Source organism: Suricata suricatta, chromosome 2 (genome assembly GCF_006229205.1).
Source record: "Suricata suricatta isolate VVHF042 chromosome 2, meerkat_22Aug2017_6uvM2_HiC, whole genome shotgun sequence".
Lineage (NCBI taxonomy): Eukaryota > Metazoa > Chordata > Mammalia > Carnivora > Herpestidae > Suricata > Suricata suricatta.
In genome coordinates, this window is record NC_043701.1 from 36738622 (window position 1) to 36766190 (window position 27569).

Here is a 27569-nt window from a genome sequence, read left to right on the forward strand (position 1 = left end):
GTCTTGACACTGAAGGTTATTAATGTGACGACATCCACAAAGCCCCTGCATTCTAACAGATTATACCAGCATATCTTCATTCTTCCCCGAGTGGCTAAAGCCACTGACTGCTTTCAGAATCTTTGCTTGACTTCCTTGTAGCATGTAACACTATTGATTACCCTTCCTCAAAATCCCACATTCCTTGGTCTGCTTGACAACGTTCTCCTGAGCTCCATCCTTCTTCTCCTCTTTCTCTTTGTCCATACCTGACATGTGGGTGTTATCACAGCTTTCATCTTTGGCCACCATGGGTGACTCCTACAATCTCAAACCATCCCGGGCTCTGCCATGGGTTAGCTCACCACATCTCTGCTGATAGGGGCCACATGGGATTTCCAGTCCACAGCTTTCACCAGCCTCCTAACCTTGAACTCATAAAACTGTGAGATCGTGTCCTGAGCCAAAACCAAGAGTCAGACACTTAACAACTGACTCATCCAGGTACTTCCTGAGGCTTTTTTGTATTGAAAACCCCATGCTCCAGCCTTACTAAAATGCATATAGTTGTCAGAATATTTTAAAAAAAGTTGTTTATAAGATATTTTAGACTTACAGAAGAATTGCAAAAAATAGTACAGACAATTCCCATATACCCTTCACCTAACTTTTCCTTATGTTAACATCTTACATAACCTTAGCATATTTATTGAAACTAAATTAACCTTTGTACAGTACTGTTAACACAAAAATTCTTGGAGTTCACGGGTTTTTCCACATTTTTCTCTTCGAGAGCCCCATCCAGGATCCCACGTTGTACTTAATTGCCATGACCTTGTAGTCTCATTTATGTGCTTCCCCCCCCCCAGTGCCTTTATTATATCTACCATTTCTTCTACATCTCTGTCACTCCCTCATTGGCTTGCTTGGCGAGCCTCTGGTTCTGTATGACTGAAGTCACAGAGCCCCTCTCCAATGAAGCCTGATTCCCTTCCCCAGCAGAACTGGAACCCAGTGGCCCTTGTCATAATGTCATCGGTCTTAATGGTGTGGAGGCCAGAGGCGTAATGCCCTCAAGGAGGGGGACTGTGTTTATTTCCTTGGTACATTCAAATACCAAATTAAAAGACTGGCAAATAGTAATTTAATCAACTTTTAATCATATCCTTCAGGATGGCTAATCGTACTGAAAGAGTCCCTAAAAGAAGGTATTTTGCCACCAACTATTTAAATCTGGTTTTGATTGATAAAATATAGTTCCAACTGGATTGTCTAACTGACTTTATTTTTTCAATTTAATTCTTCCTGCAAATTACAGACCCCTTAAGTTGATTAATGCACTCAGTATCTGTTTATTTCTGCATAAACTGTAGATGTTCATTGCACAGAGCTTATATTATTGCAGACACCCCTTTCTGGAACACTGCTCAAGACCGACCAGTGCAGCTCTCTTTTACACAGCTAAGGTGGTGGGTCCGACAAGTAGTCTGCGGCATAATGCACCATGCATTGCTACCTCCACTGGTTTCAACCCTGCCTGGAGGAATAGTCTGTGAGCTGAGCGGTGTCATCTTAAAGCAGATTGAGACCACCACCGCTCCCCAGAGCCTGCTCTGCGTTCTTCTGGGAGAGTCTGAGCACATCTGTCCTGTCAGGTCTGATTTTGGTCTCAAGTGTAGTAAAGCAGAGGGCTGGTTCTTTCTTCTTCCTCTCCAATGTAATAAATTAACTTCATGACATTTTGAGAGGACTCGCACAGATCCCAGCCATTGAAGCAAACACCGAGAATTGTCCTTTATTGTGACAATGACATTGTTTTGTTCCTGTAATCCAGCAGCAACCTCAAGAGGCCGTGGTCACGTTGCCTTGTTTCTCCCAGAAAGAGTGGCTCAGTTCATTGTTCCCTTGTCTGTCTATCATCATATATCCATAACACAGGTCATCCTTGGCTGTGTCTGTCACGAGGGAACTGGGCAGACGGTGTCTTATTATTCTCATGTCCTGCACAGTATTTGATGGGAAAAAGTCCCCAATGTTTGCACGAGTGTCCCCAGAATGCGAGTGATTCGTATTTCACTGCTCATCTAGTGTAGGGGCATAACTGGATTGTACTGCGGGGACAAAACCGTTTCTCAAGTCCGTGCCGTACAGCTTGATGGAAAGCTGTGGTTTTAGGGTGGTCGGGGTCAGACCCGCGGGCCTCCCGGCACCCACCCATGGCCCTTGTATTTCCAAATAACACACCGGCAGGGCTCCAGCATACTTCTCTAGCTTCGTTTCTGTGCCTTGATTGACTCCTGGGGGGTGGGGATTGTTCATACCCATTTGTTTTCTCCATTCCCTATCCTGGCTTGGAATTGCCCTCCCGGTACAGGTCCTTCTTCCCACTGGCTGTAGAACGCCCGGGAAATTTACTGCAGATTCTTCATCACTCCCTGGCTCTTGCTAATGAACTGTGCCTTCCCTTGTGAAAGGCTGGAAAACCTTATGTCTTCAGCTCTAAAGGTTGACACCTGTCCCTACTCAATACACCCACCTTCTGGAACCCCATCTCTATTCTTCACTGCTTCTCAACCCAGTTTCTTTCAGTAGATTGTCTTTCATCAAGTAAATGAAAAGATGATCTCTCACTCACATGTTGTGTTCCCAAGCTCCTGTGTCATGCCTTATCTGCTCCTACCTGGCCTGGCTCCCCACCTCATGCAGCTCAAGTGATCCTACATGTTCCGCGTGTGGTTACAGAATAGAGTGAGTCCTCTCGCTGTTGGGCTCATAGGCTTATATGACATGAAGCCATTTCAGCTGCACAGACGACTCTCAGCTGCCTCCCAGAGTATCTCCCACAAATACACCTTTTTTTTTTTAAGTGAAATTTTGGCTTTCCTTAGCCTTACCACCATTCATTATGTTACGTATAAATGTGTACTTCATTATAGCAAAATTCAAAACTTGGTTAAAACACCATAGGAAGGAGGAGGCAATGTTGTATAGTAGTTATGAACAGAAATTGTGGTTCAAATCCTGACTCTGATGCTTACTGATAATGTGACTTTGAGCAAATCACATAGCTCCTCAGGTTACAGGATCCTGTCTCATGGGGTTGTTATGAGAATAAGAAAATGCATGTAAAGTGCTTTGCAGTCCCTGACATGTAGTAAACCCTTGTAAATGGTAATTTCTTAGATGGCTTTTAAAATCTCCAGTGTTCGAATGATGTGTTAAGGATGCATGCTGAGAACCTCAGAGAACAAAAGATGTGCTCTGAGATCATTCTGTACAATTTCTCAAAGCCACTTAAGTTCTTCAGAAATAGATTAAAACCTCCAACTCTAACCCCATACCTAGCATTATCTCCTCTGACTCCTATTGGACAAAACAATCATTGTCGAACCCCTGGCAAATATTATCATCCAAAGTTTCCTAGAGACCAAAGAGTGATTCTCCACTTTACTGAATAGATGGTAGAATTCTCTTTACCTTTCCTTCCCGTGCCTGCAAGCCCCGCCATGCCCCCAACGCCTGGCATTCTTGGCAGAAGGTCTTGAAATAACTTTTGTGTCCTAGTATTTATGTTAATTCTTGTATTTGTACTTGACCAAGAATGATAGAGTTGAGCCATAAGAACTGTCAAGGTGCACACCTCAAACACCCCTGCTGAGGTCTTGACCCCCAGCCTGGGGGAGAAGTGAAGTGAACCAGGGCTGGTGGTACTGATCTGGCCACAATGATTGGCTCAGGAGAAGGCAGCCAAGTCTTGTATTCATGGTGCTCACTAAGCACATGACACTGTCACTATATCACCAGTCACAGAAGCGGTCAGTCCGTGACCACTGGTTGAGCTAGATGAGCACATCAAGCAAGAATTCTAAGATGGTGCCAGAAGTGTTCACGAGCTAGGCAGTTATTTGATGGGTGGGGGCCTAAGAGCTTTATCTACAGGGGCAGGATTTCTGTGAACAGATGGAGCATAGCAGACTAGGGCCGGCTCCAGCTTCTGAGGGGGAAGGCCTAGAAATAGCTGGGCAGTACGTCTGCTGAGTTTGCACGAGACTTCGGTCACAGTAGGAGGTGGTGGTGAGACAGATGGAGCACAAGTCAGGCTAAGGATGACAAACCAGAACATGTTCCTGACCCTGCAGACCAGATCCAAGCAGGAAATAGGGGCAGTGGGGTGTGCCGTGACTCATGCTATGACTTGCTGTGTTCCAAGCCCTGACACCAAGAACAAGATGCGGGTAGGGGGTAGGGAATGGCCTTCTGGGCTTCCAGAATATTACTTTGCCTAACCACTTTTTCTGAAGAAGACATTTGAGTTGTTCACTTTGTTACGATTCTCTAAACCGATTATGTGTGTTTCTTGCGCTCTGCTGTCTTTACAAAATATCTCATGGAAATAAAAGAAAGCATTTGGAGTTCCAACATTAGTAGAGTATATAGAGGCTGTTTATACTGTTTATAGGTACTCCTGTTACTGGGCAGGTGTGCTAGTAAGAATGTCTTGTGATAGTCTGGTTCTGTTTCTCTGAACATGTTAGGTCTTTCTTAAAGATTTATTATTTAAAAGTTTAGAAAGACTTCATGAATCACATACAGTATTCTAGAATACCAAAGGGATTTTCTGCTTAAACTCCTGCCTATTGCCAGGACACTAGCCTAGAAGATGTTAAACAAATTTAAAGGAATAAAACTCATATGAGTTTTAAAGTTTATACTCAGAATAATCTAAGTTATTACCATTTCTATATCCGTTAAAAAAATTTTTTTTGGATTTGTAATGTAAAATCAGTTTTATCATAACAAAGAGGTAGAAAGATAATATAAAATAAAATATAAAGATTAGACTCTCATTATCTAGATGATGTTAACTATTAATCTTCTAGTGTATAGCCTTCTAGGTATTTTTCTGCATAAATTTTTTACCCGAAGGTTATTATAGAGCAATTTTACGTTTACAATTAAAAGGAGAGGAGGATATAGTTTTCTTATTTACCCCCCACCCCACCCGCACACATGAATAGCTTCTCCCATAATCAATATCATTCACCAGGACAGTACATTTTTTACCAGGATGAACCTACATTGACATCATAATCACCCCAAATCTGTAGTTTACCTTAAGATTCACTCTTGGTAGTGTACATTCTGTGGGTTCAGACAAAGGAATAATGCCATATGGCCATTATCGTATCATACTGCCCAGGAGCACCTGGGTGGCTCAGTCACTTGTGTATCCTACTCTTGATCTGGGCTCAGGTCATGATCCCAGGGTCATGGGATCAAGCCTCCATGTTCATCATGGAATCTGCTTAAAATTCTCTCTCTGAAATAAGAAATAAAAATAAAAATGACTAAATAAAACAATAATAATATCATACTGCCCTAAAACTCCTCTGTGCTCTGTCTACTCAGCCCTGCCCCAGCAGCCTCTGGCAACTACTAATCTTTTGACTGTCTCCATAGTTGGGCCTTTTCCAGAATGTTGTATAGTTGGAAGCATACAGCATGTAACCTTCTCATAGTGCCTTCGTTCACTTGGTAATGTGCATTTAAGGTTCTTCCATGTCTTTCCCTGGCTCAATAGCTCATTTCTTCTTAGCACTGAGTACTATTCTGCATCTGGGTGCACCGCAGTTTGTCCATTCACCTACCAAAGGACATCTTCGTTGCTTCATAATATTTATATTTTGCAATGTACTTTTTCAGTTAATGATTTTCCAATCACTAATTTTTAAAATCTGATCTAGAGCTTAAGTCAATGTCTAAATAAAAAAAAAATCTTTTCAGTACATTGGTCCAAATTTGGGACCATGTATTGCACTTGGATTAAGAGTTAATCTAGATCAATTCCCCCCCCCTTTTTTTTTTTATGACACTGGATTTGAAGAGACAATGCCAGACATTCTGCAAAAGTTGCTGCCTTCTGGTTGCTGGTGTACAGTATTGTTCAACGTGTTGTTCTGTTCCTTGTATTTACTATGAAGTGGAATCATAGTCATGGTAGATCTATGTTCGACATCTGTACTGAGAATACACTGTAGATGATGATATGTTTCTCTGTACTGTCCTGCAGTGGTGTAATGACGGCCTGATTCCCCCACATGTGTGTGATTGTGTTTGTCCTCTTGCCACTGGGAAGTATCTATGTGTGGCTACATGGCCATCATATTAATGTCCAATTCCTTCTTTGTTTTTCAAAGAAGCTTTACATCCAGGATGGGGTTCGAACTCACAACCCCCTCAAACTCATGTAATCAAGAGTCATTCCCCCAAATATCCAATTCTTTACCCAACAATTTTCCTGCTAATTTAAACATTAAGTGACAACCCTTGACTAAAGAAAGAATTACACTAGGGGGTGGATCAGTTGGTTGAGTGCCTGACTCTTGATTTTGCCTCAGGTCATGAGTCATGGGATCAGTCCCCAATATGGGTTCTGTGCTGAGTTTGGAGCTTGCGTAAGATTCTCTTTCCCCCTCAGCCTTCTCCCCTGCTCAAGTATGCGCTCGCTCACGCTCTCTCTCTCTCTTTCATTCTAAAATTAAAAAATAAAAAAAATTACATTAGGGATATGAAACTCTATTTTCTAAATCTATAATTCCATTTACACTTGTTAGCCGGCATTTTCTGTAAAGTAGCGATCTCTGTTACATGGTGAGACTATTAGATTACCCTGAAAAAGTTTCCTTTAAATTGCATTCGTTTGATGTAAGAAGCTGTATAATAGCAGCCTCAGACGAGATATTGGAACAGTGTAGGCCTTTTTAAAACTCCTGTGGTCACTGCAAATAAGATTTCTTGAGCACTTCCTCTGTATCAGACACTGTGTGAAAGGCTTTATGGAGCCTAATTCTTAGGACAGTACCCCAAGGTTTCAGAGATCACGATGGCAATCTTGCATGGTAATGTAATGTGTTAGAGTTACTCCTGTGAGAAGTAGCAGAACTGGGATTTGAACCCAAATCAATCTGAACCCCAAATCCATGCTTGAGTTCTCTACATTTTTGTTGTGTTTTACTTAAAAACCAAATTCTATTTGTGATGCTGTTTGGAATGTTTCCGAGTTTAAAACCAGTAGAAATGAAAATTATGTATAATAATTTTCATGAGGTCTCTTACCCCTCCTTTTTTTATTTTGTTTTTAATATTTTAAACAGTGTGAAGAAAACACAAATCTTCAGGATACTACCCGCTACCTCAAACTTCCCTTTTCCAAGGGCATCCTCCTTGGAAATAATCATCAAGCCATGAAGGCCACAAAGGAGTCTTTTTGGATAACATCTTTTCTCTGTTCCACAAAACTCACACAGAATGGTAATGTATAACACTGTTGTATTTGAAAGCTCTTGTACTTAAGTACTCATCTGAATTTTGGTAGGCATATTTAATAAAAACCAGTGTCTTATTTAAGAAGTTTGCACTAAAAAAATTGTCAGTCCTTCTGTTTGTGATTTCCAGTAAAAATGGAATCATTTGTGACCCAATGGTCTGTTAAACACGTGTAATTTAAGAACCTCAAAATTACCCCAGTATTGAAACCCAAGTGCACAACCCTTCAAAACCCAGCTGCTTTAAAAAAAAAAAAAGAAAGAAAGAAAGAAAGAAAGAGGCAGAGACCAAGAATACCACTACCTAAATCTCGCTTGTTTTATAGCTCCATAAACAGTGCTAATTGCAGGCTCTGGAATAAAGGCTGTTTTTTGTTTAATTAGATGGATATTGCTTTTCTATTCTAACATACTTTTTATGTCAGTGATTGTATAGCAAGTTATGATTAATAAAACAAGCTCTTCTCCTTGGAACATTGTCGTGAAAACATCATCTGTAATGAAGGAAGGAAATGAAACATTTCTGAGTTCGGCATGCTTGCCATGTAAGGCTTTTGGCTGGCATCCTGAGTGCCGTATTAATAAGTCACATTCATTGTGGTGAGGAGAATTACTTCATAATCAGGTATTGAATCTCATAAAATGTTCCTGGGCCTAAACATTTGTAAGTTCTCTTAGTTCTTTCTTTTGTGTCACAGAACAGCATGTGTGGTAGGAAGTCTATTTCTTCTCTTAGAGCATAGCCTCCGAAAAGCAGCAGACTGTACCACTATGATGTTGGCTTCTTTTAAGAGACTTCTCAACTTCTCTTGCAGTGCTGCTATATTTATTTAGGATTTTGGCAAATGATTCTTTCACATTTGTATTAGTTTTTGTTTCTTCTCTTCCAAAAATAATTTTGGAGAAATGTTTTTAAGAAAACAACCGTATTTTCAGTAAATTTGGTGGAAGAGAGCTATCACCAAGTTAAAAAACGTCAAGACGTTATCCCTCTTCAGTGATTAATGATTTTACTTAAAAAGCTCGCAGACATAACTCAATGTTCATAAAGCATTCACCAAATCTCAGTAGATTTTTGAGGTGACGGTCTACCCTATGGACATCATGAAGATAAGAAAATCAGCCTGCTATTGAGTCCCTTAGACAGAATTTTATCTACCCTATGTGGACTAGGTCTGTGTCTGTTGTAGAGTCTGGGTTCACATTTAACTGATTGCCTCTGGTAGAATAATTTCAGGTTCTATTAGTTATCTCTTGTTCTTGTAACAAGTATTGTAAATTTGTTGGCTTAAAACAACAAAAATATATCATTGAGGAATTCTGAAGGTCTGAAATCTGAAATCCTTTTCATTGGACTAAAATCAAAGTGTCAGCAGAACCATACTTCTGGAAGATCTAAGGGAGAATCCTTTTGCTTACCTGTTTTGGATTCTAGGGGCCACCTGCATTCCTCAACTCAAAGCCCCTCCTCCGTCTTTAGAACCAGCAGCATAACATCTTTATATCTTTCTGCTCTGACCATCTTCCCTCTGTTTAGGATCCTTGTGATCACATTGGGCCCACCAGATATTCCAGGACAACCCCCTGATCTTAAGGCTTTAATTTAATCACACCTGTCTGGAAATCTCTTTTGTCATATAAGGTCAACATATTCATAAGTATCAGCAGTTATAACATTAACATCTATCAGGCCACAGCCATTATTTGGCCAACCACATGGATAACCCTAACAGTAGCTTATCTGCCGTCAAAATATTTGGCCCTGAAGGCGCACTCAGTTGATCAGTTGGTTAAGTGTCCGACTTCGGTTCAGGTCATGATCTTATGGTTCATGGGTTGGAGCCCCACGTCAAGCTCTGTGCTGACAGCTCAGAGCCTGGAGCCTGCTTTGGATTCTGTGTCTCCCTCTCTCTCTTTCTCTTTTTCAAAAATGAACAAACAGTTAAAAACTTAAAGAAATTCATATTTGGCCCTGCAGACTTAATTTCTTCTTGTTCTCCACTTTAGGATGTTAGACAGAATTGTGGACATAAGACAGAACCAAATCCTAAAAATTAGAAGTTGCTGCTTTGTAAAAGCAGACATTTTCAGGTATATAGGGATAAATAAAGCTATTCACAAAATCATTTTATCAAACGTCTCATTATATGGGAGGCAGTGCTTGGCTCATTTTTGGACACTAATAAGTGCTTAATTGTCATTTGACTTTGATTAACCTTGTCAGTGTAACATAGCTCAGAATGAAGCAGGAAATAAATACTGTATTTCAAATAGATGGGAAGGAGGAAGGAAGTTAGTTGATCTTTCTGAAATTTACATGCCAGGCACACATTTCTGTGTGGAAGTAATCCAGTTCCAAATTGGAATTAAATTGCTTTATATTCATTTTACTCAAATTGGAAAATATACAAATCCCATTTCCATTACAATTGGGCTTTTAGCAAGTGATATGGTCTTTAGCAGTAGCTAGATAGCAGATTTGCACTTCAGGATCCCTGAAGTGTGTCTGTCCGCACATGCTCTGTACCCCAGTGGAGTTCACGGGCAGCCTACCAAGGCCAGGCACCCTGCTGGACATCTGTGACTGCCAGATCAAGCAGATATTTTAAGATTCTTAAGAGTAGGGGTCAGGGAAAAATTGTTTTACTTCTTTATCTGCCTTGAGCTGTTAAACACAACTTTTTAAAAAAGTTTAAAAATAAAAACAGTGCTTAAATTTAGCCTAACAGCTGTACAGTTGCTGACTTCCCCACATCTCCTTCTTCCCCAAATAATGTGTAGTTCATTCACTCTTTTCCTGAGAGTGTGATTTAAAAAAAAAAAATAGGGATTATGCCATCCTTCTATCTTCTAGCTCTTGGTAGAATAAGCATACAGTGTACTCTTCTTTAAAAAATGCTTATTTATTATTGAGAGACAGAGAGAGACAGACCATGAGCATGGGAGGGGCAGAGAGAAGGGGAGACACAGAATTTGAAGCAGGTTCCAGGCTCTCAGCTGTCAGCACAGAGCCTGACATGGGGCTCAAACTCCCAAACCACAAGATCATGACCTGAGCCTAAGTTGGATGCCCAAATGACTGAGCCACCCAGGAGCCCCATGCATACAGTATGCTCTTAAATACTTATTGAATAGACTATTTGAAATACACATTTTCAGTAGTAGGCCATAGTTCCTAGTTTGCAACTAATGGATCTTCAGATAGCTAAAGTAGAGAGCTAAGAGATAACAATTTTGACTTAATTCTGAGCAATTTGCACACGTGACAAATTACATCCAGATGAACACACTGCTTTATTCGCCCTTTTCTTCCATTATGAGCAGTCTAGAGAGTCATCAGCTTTCTTCCAGGACAGGTGACTAGCCCCATCCTGATCCGATTGTCTGGACCACTGTCCTCTGTTCTCCACCCCTGCTGATGACAGTGCTGTTCCTGATATCCCACAGCTGCCTCCGGGGATGCATCTCTCTGGCCTGCAGAGGCACACACTTCATTCCTCAACACTGGACCGTGCCCTGGATGCCCTTACAACAGCTTAGCTCTGAGGGGCAGGCAAGAGAGCAGGGAGTTGGATGGAGTGAAAGTAAGAGGTGGAATGGAGGTTGAGTGGGAAGTGAGGAGTGAGGTACAGGGCAAGTGCACTGGGGCACTGTAAGAGAAGATGCCCGGGACGGGAGGCATCCTGAAGTTAGGTGCAGGCAGTAGGAAGTAAGTGGCAGGGAGGCAGCCAATAGACGGGAGAAGAATGCACCTGCTACGTCTGCCATGGAGGGTCTCACTCCATTGCAGTATCTCCTATTCTAAGTATAACCAATCATTTTTTTAAAGGGTTCCCAATCATACATTCAGGATATGTGAGTTGGACATGAATGAATATTGAACATTTTTAGGTTTTTCCCTTCTGAAACTATCGTAAATTTCTTTTTCAAAGTCATTATTTTAAAAATCCCCCTTTTTCTAATTCTAAACCACCCCTGTTTGTTGCAGATAGACATTTTCATTTAGTACTAAATTTCTCACTATCCAGTCCTTTCTGAAGTTTTCCTCTTGAATCTGGCTCTGATGAAGGTTGTGTCTCTCTCCTCTTAAGATTTGTACACTTGAGGGGCGCCTGGGTGACTCAGTCAGTTGAACATCTGACTTCAGCTCAGGTCAAGATCTCACGGTTCATGGGTTCAAGCCCCACATCGGCCCCACATGCTGACAGCTCAGAGCCTGGAGCCTGCTTCTGATTCTGTGTGTCCCTCTCTCTCTGCCCCTCCCTTGCTCATGATCTGTCTCCTTCTGTCTTTCAAAAATAAATAAATGTTAAAAAACTAAAAAAAAAGATTTGTAACTTTTCCTCATCTCTTTTTACTACATCACTTTTTCTTTTTCATCATAATTACTTCTTCCTTGATTTCTTCTATAGAGGTGTGTCCTTTAGGTTTTTGTGTCCTCGTTGGTCATTTTTGTCTCTCCGCAAATCCCATTTGGGTTTCTTTTGAAATGAATGCTTTCAAGTGGATTTCTCACTATTAAGCCTAAAAAAATCCCTCCTGGCTGCTTTCTTGGCTGTTCCTCTTGAGCCCCACTGAGTCCTGGGAAGCCAGCCCCGCCAGCTTCCTCTGCCTTTTGAGCTTCCTGCATACCCAAGCCTTGTCAGTTCTTACTGCTTTCATTGGCTTCCAGACACCACTGTCTCCTGGCACCCTCTGGAGACTAGTGAGGCTGGACACCATGTTCAGGGACCTTTCTAACTTCTGCCCAGGAAAGGCAAGGGAAGAATTTTTACCCTCACCAGGTACAAAGATTCTCAGAGTACCCTGCTAGATTCAGGCCAACTTGTTATCAGTTTAGGAAGGGGTGGAAAGAGCTTGGTCCTTCACTTGCCCAGAATCTGCGATGGAAGATGACCATGGAGTCCAGGAACTGGCCCTCTCAGGTCCCTGGGCTTACTAGATGATCTGCCAATTGACTAGATATGTCATCATTGTGCAGGGAAACCTTCTAGTCCTGCCAGGTTTGGATCATATTTGTCAAGAAGACCTTTATTGCCAGGTATAATTGGTTGCTAAGAAGAGTGCTATGTGTTGGGGGCACAAATATTAAGAAAGCAGATTCCTGACCTTCCAGAAACTCCCATTCTAATGGGACGAGGCAGAAAATGATTCAACAAATATTTATCAACTGCCTGTTATATACCTGCTCTGTACTGGGTGCTGGGATACCACAGGGCCAAACTCAACATTTTTTTTTCTTAGAGTTTACAGTCTAGTGGGGCCAAAGACAATTGTAATAGTGAGGTCAGTGCCATTCTGAGGTGAGGGACAGTTAGCTCAGTCTAGAAGTTTCAGGAAAGACTTCTTGGATGAAGCAACAGCTGATCTGGGAACTGAACGTTGAATAGAAGTTTGTAAGTCAAGAGCATTGGGAAGGGATAAATAATTAGAATATGCTGTAGTAAATGCTGTCTTAGAGAGTTAGTCAGAGTCTGAGGGGGAGTGGGACCTAAAGCTTGGGTGACCAAGACGGGACAGCAGCATGTTTAAGAATCTAGCTTGTACTGGCGGAAAACTTTCATTTGAGGGACTGTTCTCTGCCAAGGCAACTAACCTTCCTTTTCTGTTTGGAAAGGTGACATGCTTGATCTCTTGAAATGGAGAACTCACCCAGACAAGATCACAGGCTGTCTCTCTAAATTGAAAGAAATTGATGGCTCAGAGATAGTAAAGGTATATGCTATTTTCTTAGCCTCTCTTGGAAATTCATGGAATAAGGACTGTTTGGAGGGGAAGGACAGATGATTTTTTATTTAGTAATTTACTTCTTTATTTAACAGTTTCTGCAAGATACACTGGATACCTTATTTGGAATTTTAGATGAAAATTCCCAAAAATACGGGTCTAAAGTATTCGATTCTTTGGTGAGTTTAAATTCACTTTAATCATATCTTAACAATTTTGTCTCTCATTCCTGACTTTCAAAGGCTGTTTTTGAAATGTGCACTCAATAGTGTAAGAGTCACTGAAAAAGAATATATATATGTGTGTGTATATATACATGTATGTGTGTATATATATGTATATATGTTGATTTGGATTCAGTTTTATAAAGCTCAATTTTCTTTTTAGGTTCACATAATAAATTTGCTGCAAGATAGCAAATTTCATCATTTTAAACCCGTAATGGACACTTACATTGAGAGTCACTTCGCTGGGGCACTTGCATACAGGTAAGGCTTTTATCTGGTAATTGGTTTAGAAGCAGTTCCTTTTGAGCTTTTCTGGGCAGAACCATCAGTATAAGAAAATTTAAAAGGAAGTGTAACAAGAAATGAAGCCTAACAACTGAAGTGTCTCTTGAGTCAGTATCTTCCTTTCTCACACATCTTTTTTTAATGGCTGTGACTTACTTTGATTAAAAGAAATAAAAAAAAAACTTTCTGAATTCGATTCCTAAAACCTAAAATATAAAGTGTTTTTCTTCTTGTCTCTATTTCACTTGCTACTCTTTGGTCCAAAATGTGTGGTTTTCGCAGCTTAGCTGCCAAGAAGCCCATTTAATCACCACATGCCTCGCCGATCCTGGAAGATTTTAGGAAAGAAATGTGAAGGGAAAACAGCCTTTGCCATCATATCTTTTTAAACTCATTCATTCATTCATCTGTTAATATTTACTGAGTGACTACTACATGCCTCATGCATGCTGATTAATGTGAAGACCTGGCTCCTGGCCACGAGCAGTTCAGCCGTGGACTCTACCGTCTGATATCAGTGGCCATTTTAACTGCTCTTTCTTTCCTATCCACTCAAATTACGAGGCACGGCTAAAGTGAATGAATAAAGACACACTGGAGCTCGGACCTGCCTCCACGCAGCCTCGCTGATAATTGCCAGAAGGCAACAGCTTCTCTCTGTGCTTTGTAGAACATCTTCTTGGCCTTTGGCCCTGCTTAAGCACAGCCCTGGAATGTTCCCCAAAGTTCCTTCTCCCCGTTCTAATACTGTCATTGCTATTCTGCCCATGTTTTTACCTTACGGTACCTTCAGCGCCTGTAGCTGTGCAACATGCACAATCATGTATTCCCAGCTGTGTGTTAAAAAAGGATTGAATCATGTTTGCCCTTTTGCCCCCATCATGTAGTATATAAAAGGTAGTAAGTAGTCAAATAAGTATTTGATCCAGTTACCTTGGGTACTCCCTATCAAGGCATTTGAAGATTTAAGCCTCCAGCCTTTAAATGAAGGGAGTTTTTTTGAAGACTTGACCCTCTATCAACAGGATTTTTACGGACGGTGAATGAACTGTCAGGGACAGTTGGAAACATTGGCCAGGCTCTGCTATTTGGGCTAACATGCAGGGCCCTCGTGTGCGGGGGTTACCACTTGGGACTGAGATGAACATTGGAAGCTAGAGAGGAAGGGTGTAATTTCTAACACTGGATGTTGGCCAGGAGAGCAGGATAGTCAATCCTAACAATACAGATAATGCCTGTGCAGCCTTCTCGGGCTGTGGACGGTCACTGATGTGTTATCTTCAAAGTAACACTCCTGGCAGCAGCTGCCTGGTGGTGCATCCAGGTGTTCTTCCCCGACAGAGAAAAGCAGAGACGTTTTTAAAAATTGCTCTGTTTTCCAGAAACCAAGAACCGAGCAATGTTAAAGGTAGCAAGACTGCAATCTTGAGAGTTGTTTTTGTTTTTAATTCAATTTTTGTTCCTTAAAAAAAGAAAACTTGGCTTTTTTTGAAATTCTCTTACAAAGGCACACTGATAGGAAGTTTGTTCTTCCCAAAAGTTAGAGAATTGGCTTGATAAATCCATGGGGATGTGATTTGAAGTAGGGAGACGCTGCCTTATCCTTCCTTGCACTCCTTTTTTTTTTTTTTTAAGGTTTGTGTATTGGGGGGAGAGGGGCAGCACAGAGCTGTCAACACAGAGCCCGATGCAGCACTCAAACCCATGAACCATGAGATCATGACCTGAGCCGAAGTCGGACGCTAAACCGACTGAGCCACCCAAGTGCCTTTTCCCACACTTCCTTTTGCCTCCAACTGAATACTTTATCCAACTGTCCACATGGTCACGGCCATGGGGGAGGAAATCCCAATTAGCACTTGTTCAAGATTTACCATGACAGCCTATTTCAAGGCACTTTCTTGGCCAGGGTCCTTTTCTCTGATACTTGTATTTACCCATTGGGAAGCTTTGCCAGAAGCAGCAGGGCCAATGGGATAAATCCATATTGAGGGAATCTCAATGGGAGAAAGTGTTTCTCTCTTCAGTGTCCAAAAGGGGTAGTAATGCTATTAAGCAGTTTGATAGAAAAATATGAGAAGAGAAGGGAAACGAATCCTCCTTTTAATAAAAATGTTTGGTTTGTTGGCTTTTAACTGAGAACTAGACCAGTTCTATCTTCTGTATATTTCTCTCTGTATTTTAGAGATCTCATCAAAGTTCTCAAGTGGTATGTGGACAGGATAACAGAAGCAGAACGGCAGGAGCACATCCAGGAGGTGTTGAAGGTAATGACGTGCTGTCGATAAGAGATAATGTAGTCTCCCAGAGCTGTTGCATCACGATGCCTCAACTAATTGGTTTCTTCTACACAGACAGTAATTGGTGATGATATATTACCAGCATTCCAATTCAATGATCTGAATCAGTTTATGCTCCTCCAGAGCTGATGAAATTTGAAAGAAACTTTGCCAGGCTCGCCCACTGGCACCTGCCTGGGATTGAATTCTGAGCTCCAGGATACTTGGAGTGAGGCCTAAGGGTGGCAGGATGGAGGTTTTATGAGAGAAGACCACAGATAGGCAGTTAAGCATGAAGTTCCTGGCTCTTGGTTCCAACCCCCTGACAGAGGCCATTTGAGAACCACTTGTCTGAAATTTTGAGAGAGAGCAGGGTAGCTTAACAGGGATCACAGCGAGAAAACCTGAGGTTTTATTGTGTCTCATGGTTTAATGCTGCCCACATCTCTGGGCCTTTGTGCTCCGTTGTAAATGGAGATGCTAATACTATACTTGCAAACCTGCCCAAAAAGAATACAGATTCTTTTTTTTCTAATTTTGTAATGTTTATTTTTGAGAGAAAGAGAGAGCACGCAAGCAGGAGAGAGGCAGAGAGAGAAGGAGACACAGAATTTTTAGCAGGTTCCAGGCTCTGAGCTGTTAGCACAGAGCCTGATACGGGGCTCGAACCCACGAACCGTTAGATAATGACCTGAGCTGAAGTCAGACACTCAACAGACTGAGCCACGCAGGGCCCCAAGAATACACATTCTTAAAGGGATTGTTCAGTAGCTGCTCTGAGAGTTCTCTGATTCTGTTTGCTGAGTACCACTCTATTTGATGCAGTAGAAAGAAAGTAGACAGGTATATGTTTTTAAAAGCAAGTATTTTACTAATTATAAATTAATCACCCTGGTGTGATTGAAGGTAAAATGTTAAGGAGCAAGAATACCTGCCAGCAAAGCACAATAATTTTTCAGAAATAGACCAGCATCTCTCTGTTAACTAAATTAAAAAAAACTGTCTGATAATCAAAAGTATTTAAGGTTCATACCTCTTGAGAATGACATAGAATTTCAAGATTATCTATATGTTTTCTCTCATTAGCATCAGCAAAAAGAAAAAAAAAGGTTCTTCCCCAACAAGTAAATAATATTAAAAACTCTCATGGGGTCTCAGTGTTTAAATCAGTAATTCAAAAAATCTACTGTTTTTCCATGGTTTTTATGCCATGTCTTTGTTAAATACTCTTGGTTTCCTCTGAAACTAACTTTTGAAAAATTTCGTTTTAAGGCACAAGAATATATTTTTAAGTACATAGTTCAGTCTCGAAGGCTATTTTCCCTCGCCACCGGTGGACAAAACGAGGAGGAATTTCGCTGCTGCATTCAGGAGCTTCTTATGTCTGTCCGTTTCTTTCTTTCTCAAGAGAGCAAAGGGTCAGGAGCATTATCTCAATCACAGGTAATTTTTTTTCATCTCTGCTGAATAGAAAAAAGTGAGTCCAGTTGGTCTGTTTTTACATAGCACTGTAAGTGAATCCATAGATCCAGTTCCTATTTGTAGCGTCAGCAACTTTGCAGAGTTTTAAAGAGTCCTTGAGCTCCCAAGCCCCCCCTGCCCCCCCCCCAGCAGTGCAGAAGTTAGGCTGCCTTTCCTCCGCCCCTTCTCACTCTTCCTGGGGCAGCCCGTGGTCTACAGCAGCTTGGGTTCAGTAGACACACTGTCACCATTGCCTTGGGGAAGGAAGTTCACTGGAGACGATTTGGTTCTGTTGTTTACACCAAGCCTTGCACTGCATTTTAATCTGTCAGCTTGAGACTCATTATATCAGACTTGGCTAAACTGCATGTTGTTTTGTTTTATTGAACTTGATCCTAATTGTCCTGGGACTGATCCTATATGACCAGTGCTGAGTGGCTTTGCCAAATGCTATTACCTAGAGTAGCTCTACGTGTTTTGTTTAAGAACAGGATTCATCCACGTTCCAAATAGCAGGGTCATGAATGTGTTCTCAGTGATCATTCTCAGTATCTTACTCTACATTTTCTTAATCCTTCTTGTACACTTTTAGTTCTAATGACTTGAGTAAAAACTTGTCAGATGGAAAAGCAGCCTCTTTGCTGCCATCCCCTGGAGACTAGAAATTTATAATCATTGAGAACTGCGACATAAAGTGGGAGATTAGAAGACAAAACCAGATCCCTTTGAGTATTCTTATAAGTAGGTGCCGTTTGACATTTAGAAAGCTTTACCTATAATGGCAAAACACCGGAATATACCGACCCCACGGTCATAGGACTGTGCTTTTTCTGACTTTTGGGGGACTATTCCTGTTAATCTCTTTTTGGCACAAATGGACTGATCCTACATCTGGGCAAGGCTACAATTCAGCCTCTTTTAATGACATTTTGCCCTGTGGTGCCAGAGGTACAATCAGTGTGCTTGTGGAACTTGCCAGATCCCTCAAAGTTCTAAGAGCCCACTAGCCAAACCCCCCTTTCACCACTTGATATTTCTAAAGGATAATCCAACAAGCTAATCATATATTCCTTTAGATCAAAGTTATTAGAAGCTTACCACTTTTATAAAAGCTGGTTTATTGGAGACTATTTGCCTTAAACTGTTACTACTTTCAGGGAAAAAAACTTACCCAATGCGCATCTGAGAAAATATTCTCTTACCTTTAAGAGTAATCTTAAGTCACAGTTTCTCAATGCAATGCTGTCCTAGGGACTCAAGAGGTTTATTCCTTCTCTAACATTAGAGAAATACTCTTTTTCCTTGGTTAGGTTTCCACTGCATCCGTAGTCACCCCAAGATGATATGAATCGCTGTGGAGCAAGATGGTGGAGAGCAGGTTTCTCTTGTCTCTTTACCATATTGACTTAACACTGCTCTTAAGTTCTGTCCCCAGTCAGGACAGTGAAACAACTTTAGTACCTCCACAGAACCATATTTTATTTTTCCGTGGTTTTCTTTTTTTGCCCTTAGTTTTCTATTGACATATAAAATGTATGTAAAGTTTCTGAATATCTTAATAAACTACTGAAGTCATTCTCTTTTTTTGTGCACAATCCTTTGCTTGTAAGTTTTGATGTGATCATTTTAATTTGATGCTAAGAGAATTCATATAAAATGACAAAGTGGTTAGTTTTTTGGGTGTTTTTTTTTTAAGCAAAGTGGACATCTGTCCCTCTGTATTTTGGGAGAAAGAGGAATACTGTTCACCTTTTCTCATTCCAGGCTCCCTTTTAACCCCATACCTTCTTAGCTGTCCCTTCTAGAAGGAAGGCGTCACCAATCTGACCCAATGTGTGACCTTTTTCATTGCTGCATAAAAAAATAACTATGTGCTCAGTGGCTTTAGGTAACATCCGTTTATTAACTCACAGTTCTGTAGATCAGAAGTTTGGTTGGAATTTTTGCATAGGGTCTCCTACAGCCAGTATCAAGGCATTGGCCTTGATTATGGCTTCTTTGGAGGCTCTGTGTAAGAATTTGCTTTCAAAATCTTTCAGGCCTTTGGCAGGAATCAATTTCCTTGTGTTTCTAAGACTGAGATTCCTATTTTCTTTCTGATTATCAGCAAGAAGTGGGGGTGGGAAGGGTGCTCTCAGCTTCTGGAGTCCATTCACATTCCTTCATATTCTCAAAATACCATTCTCAGAGCCAGCCGTGATAAGTCAGATTCTTCTCATGCTTTGAATCTCTCTGAGTTCTCCTACCATGAGCTAGAGAAAACTTGTGTTTTATTTTTTTTTAATGTTTTATTTATTTTTGAGAGAGTCAGAGACAGAGCGTGAGTGGAGGAGGGGCAGAGAGAGAGGGACACGTAGAATCCCAAGCAGGCTCCAGGCTCTGAGCTGCCATCACAGAGCCCAACAAGAGGTTCAAACTCAAACCATGAGATCATGACCTGAGCCCAGATTGGCCCCTTAACTGACTGAGCCACTTAGGTTCCCCACAGAACTTGTGCTTTAAATGCTCATGTGTAGGGGCTCCTGGATGTTGCAGTTGGTTAAGCGTCTGACTTTGGCTCAGGTCATGATCTCATGGTTCGTGGATTTAAGCCCCTTGTCCGGCTCTGTGCTGACAACTCAGAGCCTAGAGCCTGCTTCAGATTCTGTGTCTCCCCCTCTCTCTGCCCCTACCCTGCTTGTGCTCTCTCTCTCTCAAAAATAAATAAACATTTTAAAAAGTTTTAAGTGCTCTTGTGATTAGGTCAGGTCCATATGGGTAATCTCTGTATTTTAAAGTTAATTCATTAGTAACCTTCATTACAGCTGCAAAATCCCTCCCACTGTTAACAAGAGAGTCCTGGGAACACCACCAGGAGATGGAGGTCTTAGGCATCATCTTCAAATTCTGCCTATTTTGTCCAGAGACCAGGATATCCAGTGCTGAATTTTACTATTAGACTGTCTTAAAGACAAAACCCAGTTTCCCCACTCTGTTTTGCAGTTTTGTCTGTGGGCTACACCTCAGGCCCAGTTCTGTCTTCTGAAGGCAGAGCAGCGGTCCCAGAAAACCTTCCTGTTGGATCAGTTTATAATGCCCCGCAGATCTGACCATCCTGGTTCCACCGGGACGCTCATGTGGCCGTCCCGGCGTGAGCCAGCTCACGAATGCCTCTGTCTTTGGGAGCCCCAGCCCAGCAGGTGCCCGCTCCCTCGGCTCTTAGAGCTGTGGCTCTTGGATTGCCCTTCCACAGACAGATGTCTCCCCTAGAACCCCGAGAAGAAGAGGAATGTCAGAAGGAGTTGAGGCCCAAGACCCTCCCCCGAATTCCTAATAATTATCTTTCTCTGTTGGTCTTGTCTCAGGAAGGTAAAAAAAAAAAAATTACGCTTTTTTTTTTTTTTAATTTGCAGTACAAATCCTTAGCTTACATATCTTGGTACAACTGTCTTTATGCCCTTATCACAAGATTCTTGTTTCTTTATCCTTTTTAATACATGTATCCTCACTGCAGGCACATTCAAATACTTTTTTGAAGTAAAGAGCTAGATATGAAGAATTCATGGGTAAATGAAAAGATTCCTGAGGAAAATCGATGTAGTTGACTTTTCAGTTATCCGAAAGCTGAGCTCATTTTATTGTATCTTGTTTTTTTTTTTTAACTTCATCTGTATGACTCAGCTCTCTGCAGAGTGAAATGATGGTTATATAAATACAGTCTTCAGCAGGGAATACCAAGTTATCAATTTTAAATGTATTCAAGTAAATCTATAATGTTTAAGAGTCGAGGACATAGCTGCTGATTGTAGCACTTAAAGCATTTTGATGGTTCTAACATCAAAAACAGGTCTTGGCTCTTTTAGACACTTTTGCTGCTGCTGCATAGATAAATTCCAAAACCCATGAATTTGAATTTGAGTCTGTGTTTGAATCATCAGCACATGTAGACACGACCTACTTTCTGTTGGTGTCAGATCGCACTGGTAAGCCAGCTAGCACTTGAGTATCAGCGTATTAGAAACATGTGCCTCCGTTCCCTACTTCATAAACCTACAGCTGCTGGCCGACTCTTCCTCCCATTGCCCTCCTTTTGTGGAATTTGAAAGACTCAGCTTGTTTTGATGTACAATCCTGGCTCAGTTTGTGCCTCTTAGGATTCGATATTAGCATCTTTTTTTTTCTCCTTAAAAAATGATTATCCAGTTTCTTATATAAAGAATATTGTTCGTAGTGCACACCATTCTAGGGTTACAGTAAATCTGAAAGCAACCTAAAGGTTTGTTATAATGATCTTTTCGTTTTCCAGGTGATAAACTAAAAACCCAAGGGGCTAAAATGACTTGTCCAAGGTCAAAGAGTTGATTAGAGGCAAAGCCAGTAGTACATGTAATCTAGGTCTTCTGATTCCCTGTCTTGTTTTTTTCTCAAACTGTAACTTCTTTGCTTGGGGGAGTCCATGTGTCTGGTTTCTTCAAGGTAAATGAGATTTATATGAGCACTTCAGAAAGCTTCTCAAAAAAGAAATGAACTAGAAGTGACTGCATTCCAGGTCTTTTTTGAGCATTCTTTCCATTTGATCATGCCGCATTTTGCTGATTCTGTGCGATTTTTTTGCCAATCATTTTGCTAATGTCAGTGATTTTCCACAATTTCTCAGTTTTATTATATGGCACCCTTGCACATTTTAAAGCATTGTTCTATTTTGCCACATTTTTTTAAATTGCAGCCTTTTAGCTTAGGTAACAGATATATTTTACATTCATTTTTTTTAGCATTGAAAATTACTTGTCACAGTCTTAAACTCATTGACATTTTATAGCAAATTTCTCAAGATGTATCTTGGAGTTGATTTAAATTTCTTCCTTTTAAGGCGGTGTTTCTGAGCTCCTTCCCAGCTGTGTACTCAGAGCTGTTGAAGCTCTTTGATGTCAGGGAAGTGGCCAACTTGGTACAGGACACCCTGGGCAGCCTGCCCACCATCGTGCATGTGGATGACTCCCTGCAGGCTGTGAAGCTGCAGTGCATCGGCAAAACCGTGGAAAGCCAGCTTTATACCAATCCAGGTAGGGTGGTGAGTCTCTTGAATGAAACCTTGTTTCTGGAAACTATCACCTACCTCCAGTAGTCACAGGTCAGCAGAAGCAATTAGAAAGAGAAAACAAAATTACTTTCCCAAAAGCATTGTGTATTTGGATGGTAGAATAAATTTATTAAGTAGCCAAATAGAACAGTCTGGCTATTAAAGCTTTATTTCTAGAAAGAATGAAAACCTTAATGATTAAATTACTGATTCTAATCACAAACTAGTTAGTATGTCAGGTATGCTTATTTTCTTACCTGAGAGATTTCATTTTTTTGTTCAACAAAATTTAACATTTTATTTCAGAGATGCTTAAGGGGACCTGACAGGATTCTTCTTTGTCTCTTTTGTTCTTAAAATTGTCCCTTCAATGTGTGTTCTGAAACTGAGTGCAAATTTTGATGTATTATCATTTTTTATTTTCCCCTAATAACAAGTGATCAATTACTGTATTGATTTTGCCCTGTTATTAAATCCCATTGCCTTTTGTTTTCTTCTAGTTTTTACTGTAATAAAGTACCAAACCCATTTTAAGGTTTAAGAAATTTCTGTACTATCACCAAATAAACTTCTAAAAATTGATGCTATTAAGAATTATCTTTCCACATGAATGCATATGTGTATATTTTTGAAATAGGGTTTTAAATATAGAGAACAAAACTTTTATTACATATTTTGTTGTAAAACATTTTAAACATACAGACAAGACTAGAGTATTAGATGAGTAAATCATTAATAAATCTTTTTTTTTTATCATGCTACAAGATACAGCTCTAGTTCATTCTTTCTTATACTGTGGATGATATTCTGCTCTGAACAAATTTATCATGGTTAATTTATTTTTTTCTCCTATTGATAAACTATTTGTTTCTGGCTTTAGGGGGGTTTTTTTGGGTTTTTTTTTGTTGTTGTTGTTGTTGTTTTGTTTGTTTTTCCTGAAGTAATTCTTTAATAAATAAAAGAAAAGTCAAACCTTTTCATTTCTCCCCAGGAAGACACATCTCATCCTGGAAAAAAGATATTTCTTGAAGTTCTTTTCAAACTCTATTCCTCAGAGCCATAGATGTTCTTCTGCAGTGATCAGGGACTCCCCTGGGGTTGGGAACAGGGGTGCGGAGTGGAAGTGGTAAAGGTCCAAACCAGGTATCTGGTGTGACTAGAACACCAATTCTGCTTTCACCAAATGAAGAAAAGTTCATCCCATCTCAGGAATTGGTGGTTTCTGCCACATCTCTCCCTCACTGACCAGATAATTCTTCGCTAGAATAGAATCTGACACCAAAAAGGCAATACATACAATGAAAATTGTTCTCAAATGCAAGGACATTATTTGAGAAGATTGTGTTCATTATATGCCTCTCCAGGATGTGATCTGTCTGTGGACTCTGTGCCTTGTTGATTACTGATGCTTAGTGGCAGTACAGAAATCAGGACTAAAGAGATAGAGAAGAAATTGTTTCGATCCAGGAGAAAAGATACGGGGTCTTTGTGGGAGGTGGTGAAGTTATTCCTTGGGGTGGGGGTGGAAGGACTCAGGAGACCCAGGAAATGTGGGTCTTGGAGGGTCTGTGCTGGTGACCTGGAGAAGCTTGGATCCAGTTTTGGGAGGTTGGTGACTGTCACCGTGATGCAAAGGAAGAAGAGGAGAAGAGGAAACCTGCCTTTTGTGTTATGTGGGGCACTCCTCATGGAAGATGAACCTTTGAGAAACAGCCTTTGAGAAGCAAAAGCAGCTCCCAATCAGTGGAACACCTAGAAGCACACGATGCTAGTAAGAGGAAAGATTTCCCTCACTGCCCCAGGAGGATGAAGTTGGCTTGATGTTGAGTGATTCACCATTGGAGAAAACAGAAACTTACCATGTATCAATGGCAAGGCACTTTGGGAACAAGGCCGTCTTCATGGAAAAAAAAAAACAGCACGCCTACCTGAGAACTTCCCAAGGCACAAACTGTGCTCTACTTAAATTACCTGGAGCCCCAAACTAATGGTAGGGAAACCTGGGAAGTATTTCTCTTAACTCCAAAATTCTAAATCGAAAACTATGGACTTGGATGATAGATGGAGCCTAACTGTGTAGGCCAGTTGTAATATGAGATGTCGGAAGGAAAAGAAGATGTGTAGTGCAAATAGTAGGCTCCGTAGATGGTGTAGGTTGTGGTTAGGAGGAGAATGTGATCCTTACGAGGGCCGTGGTACATCTCACAAACATAGACGGATCCTGTCTAACTGGAGGGCAAAGAAGAAGGACAATATAAAACTACAGAGCTAAGGGCATGGGGGAAGGGAGGCAAAGCGTCCTATTGAAAGGTGTTCCAGTAGTGGTCCAACAACAACAGGTAAAATGCTTTAAGTCTAACACTTTGGGTCTCTACTTACACAGAACAGAGGAAAGGTGGGGTTTTTTAGATAGGAGACCCCATCTTTATTTTAACATCCCCAGCAGTAACTATGATAACCAAATGATAGGGAATTGGGTAAAAAAAGATACCTAGAAACTGTAAACATAAAGAATCGAATAGCATCACCAAAATACAGTGAAATCAAACTGGTTTTTAGATAGTTTTGGGGGTATGACTTTTCTATTGCTACTGTAACTGTTACTATACATGTAATTAACAGTTTAAAACAACATAGACTTTGTATCTTACAGTTCCGTAGTACAGAAGTCCAAAATTCTTCTCCCTGGGCTAAATTTAAGGTATCCACAGAGCTGCATTCCTTTCTGGAAGGTCTAGGAGAGAATGTGTTTTGCCTTCTACAGTTTCTAGGGGCTTCCTGGGCTTGTGGCCACTTTCTCTGTCTTTAAAACCTGCAGTGTAGCATCTCCACAGTTTTCTCTGACTCAACTTTCTTGCCTCTTTCGCCTGTGAGGACCCGAGTGCTTTCACTGGCCCATCCAGATAATCCAGGATAATCTCATCATCTCATGACCCTTAATTCAATCACTTCTGCAAGTTCATTTTACTGTTACATGTTCACAGGTTCTAGGAATTAAGACACGGACATCTTTGGGAGACCCCGAGTCTGTCCACCCCACATGGGTAAAACAGATTCAAATACAGAGCAATAGCTCAGCTGCATATGAGGAAATTGAAAAGAATTTTTAAAATACTTAGAAATCTAGGGTTTTTTTAATGGAAAGTTTAAAAAATGAAACTCAGAAGTACAGTACTTGTGCGAGTATATATACATCCTGGCCAGAAGGATGTTACAAATAACACTTTCTGATTTAAAATTAAAATCTACATAGGACAGGATAAAGTAGAGATACAGATGTTACAGTGTCAACAGGATACACATTCGGTCAAAGATAAAGTACTTGGTTCTTGACAGTTCCATTCCTCAGATTGTAGAGTACAGTGAAGACTGTGCTACTCTGAGCTTAATTCTGATCAGCAAAGAAATAGCTAGTGAGATAGAAGTGAGGAGAATCCGAGAAAATGGCCTCGTTTTCTGAGAGTTCATAGTATCCAAAGAAAGGAGTCCAGAGTACAGTTGGCCCACACTTGTGAGAAAATAAATTTCAAAACATTTTGGGAAAAAAGACCTTAAATGTTACAAGCTCCCCAGAAAAGACAAACCGTTCTTATAGTTGTCTTTATGCTAGAATCCTGCCTTAGAGTTCTTCAGAGAAAGAGATCAGACCAGATAGAGGGTGTGTGTGTGTGTGTGTGTGTGTGTGTGTGTGTGTGTGTTCAAGATTTCTTGTAAGAAATGAGCTCAGGTGGTTATGGAGGCTGAGAATTCTGTTCTTGGTCAGCTGGAGACCTGAGGGAGGAGCCCCTGGCGAAGTTCCAGTCCCAGTGTGAAGGCAGGAGAAGACTGATGTCTCTGCACAATGGGCGAAGAAAGCAAATTCTCCTTTATGCCTCCTTTGGTTCAATTCAGGCTGGACGAGGCCCACCCACCTTGAGCAGGGCAATCTGCTTTACCCTACCAATTTAAATGTAACACCCAGGATATTGTTTAACCAAATTTCTGGGCACAGTCAAGTTGACCCATAAAAACCATCACAAATACCAAGATGAGGCAGCATGCATAGGAACCAGAATGATTATAGAATACTCCTGATTAAGCTTAGGTTAAAAATTAATAGAGAAGAGACAGAAAGAGGACACCTATAGTATCCATAGACAGGAAAGAAAAAAAGTCATAGGAAAATTCAAGTCAGGTTGAGTTAATGGTCTGTTGGCAGCTTCAGGGCTGGAGCCATTCTACAGCCAGGCAGAATTAGCCCTGTGAGTCACACCCCGGGGGTAAAGTCAAGGGCATCTGGCCAAACCTAAAGACCATAGCTAAGATTTGGAATCTACATCGATTGGTATTTGACATCTAAGTCATCTGGAGTTTAAGCAGACATTTAATGTGTGAAAATTGGACAATTTGTTTTTTCCCCTTCTCCTCACAAGTCTTCCTGTTTCCTGAGGGCCAGGAAAGGGTCTAAATTTTGGAGAAGACCACTTTAGCAATCACAGGAAGAGTAGATCTGAATTATAGAGGTTGGGGAGGAAGGTGGAATCATCACCAAAATCATAGTTGACCCTAAGTTTTATTTGCATGAAAATCAATGTAAACGGGAATCTTTAATATTGATTGGCATGAGTAAGCACATTACTCGGGAATGTTTGAAAGCTGTATCTTCTCATTTCTTACACGGCCCCTGTCCACATTTGCGCTGATTCTCGGGGCGGGGCCTGGGGCAGGGATGTGTGTCCTGTATCCACTGCTACAGGCAGCTGCCCAATCTGCGCTGACATATGGAGAGTAGCTACGTTCCCCTGGTGGCTCAGGGCGATCACTGGCAGAGGGAATCGTTGCAAGCCAGACCCTGAGAATGTGCCGCCTCACTTCCTGTTTAAGCCAAGTTAAACCATGGAGACACTGAGGGCTCCATTTCTGCTGCCTTTCCTATCCAGTAGACTCCTGGGGAAGTTCGTTCATTTATTCAACAAATGGGTATTGGAGGCAGACCCCGCAGCAGGTATGATGCTAGAGATATTGTAGCAAGTGAAACATGCAGCCCCTGACCTCAGTCCTCTGCTAGTCTACCCTGAAAGCTGACTTGGAACAAGGGGTTATGATTCGAGAAGATGCAGCAGTTGTGACATGGGGAGGGAAGGAGGTCCTGTGCAGTAGGGAGGCATGAAAGAGCCTTGGGGTTCATCCTAGCCGCTTCACCTCAGCTTGTCCATGTGCTGACGCCACCCTCACATTTGTATTTCTA

The 27569-nt window shown here is 41.1% G+C and overlaps 1 protein-coding gene across 3 annotated transcripts in view; it reads left to right on the forward strand.

Moving 5' to 3' along the window:
• DOCK4 (dedicator of cytokinesis 4) overlaps positions 1-27569 on the forward strand; it is a 417061-nt gene that overhangs the window by 275432 nt on the left and 114060 nt on the right. For all 3 annotated transcript variants that reach the window (XM_029924788.1, XM_029924790.1, XM_029924789.1), the window contains exons 17-23: positions 7134-7290; positions 12922-13019; positions 13127-13210; positions 13419-13519; positions 15729-15810; positions 17095-17265; positions 22133-22325. In XM_029924788.1, the coding sequence (XP_029780648.1) occupies positions 7134-7290; positions 12922-13019; positions 13127-13210; positions 13419-13519; positions 15729-15810; positions 17095-17265; positions 22133-22325 (886 nt within the window). The remainder of the gene's footprint in view (positions 1-7133; positions 7291-12921; positions 13020-13126; positions 13211-13418; positions 13520-15728; positions 15811-17094; positions 17266-22132; positions 22326-27569) is intronic.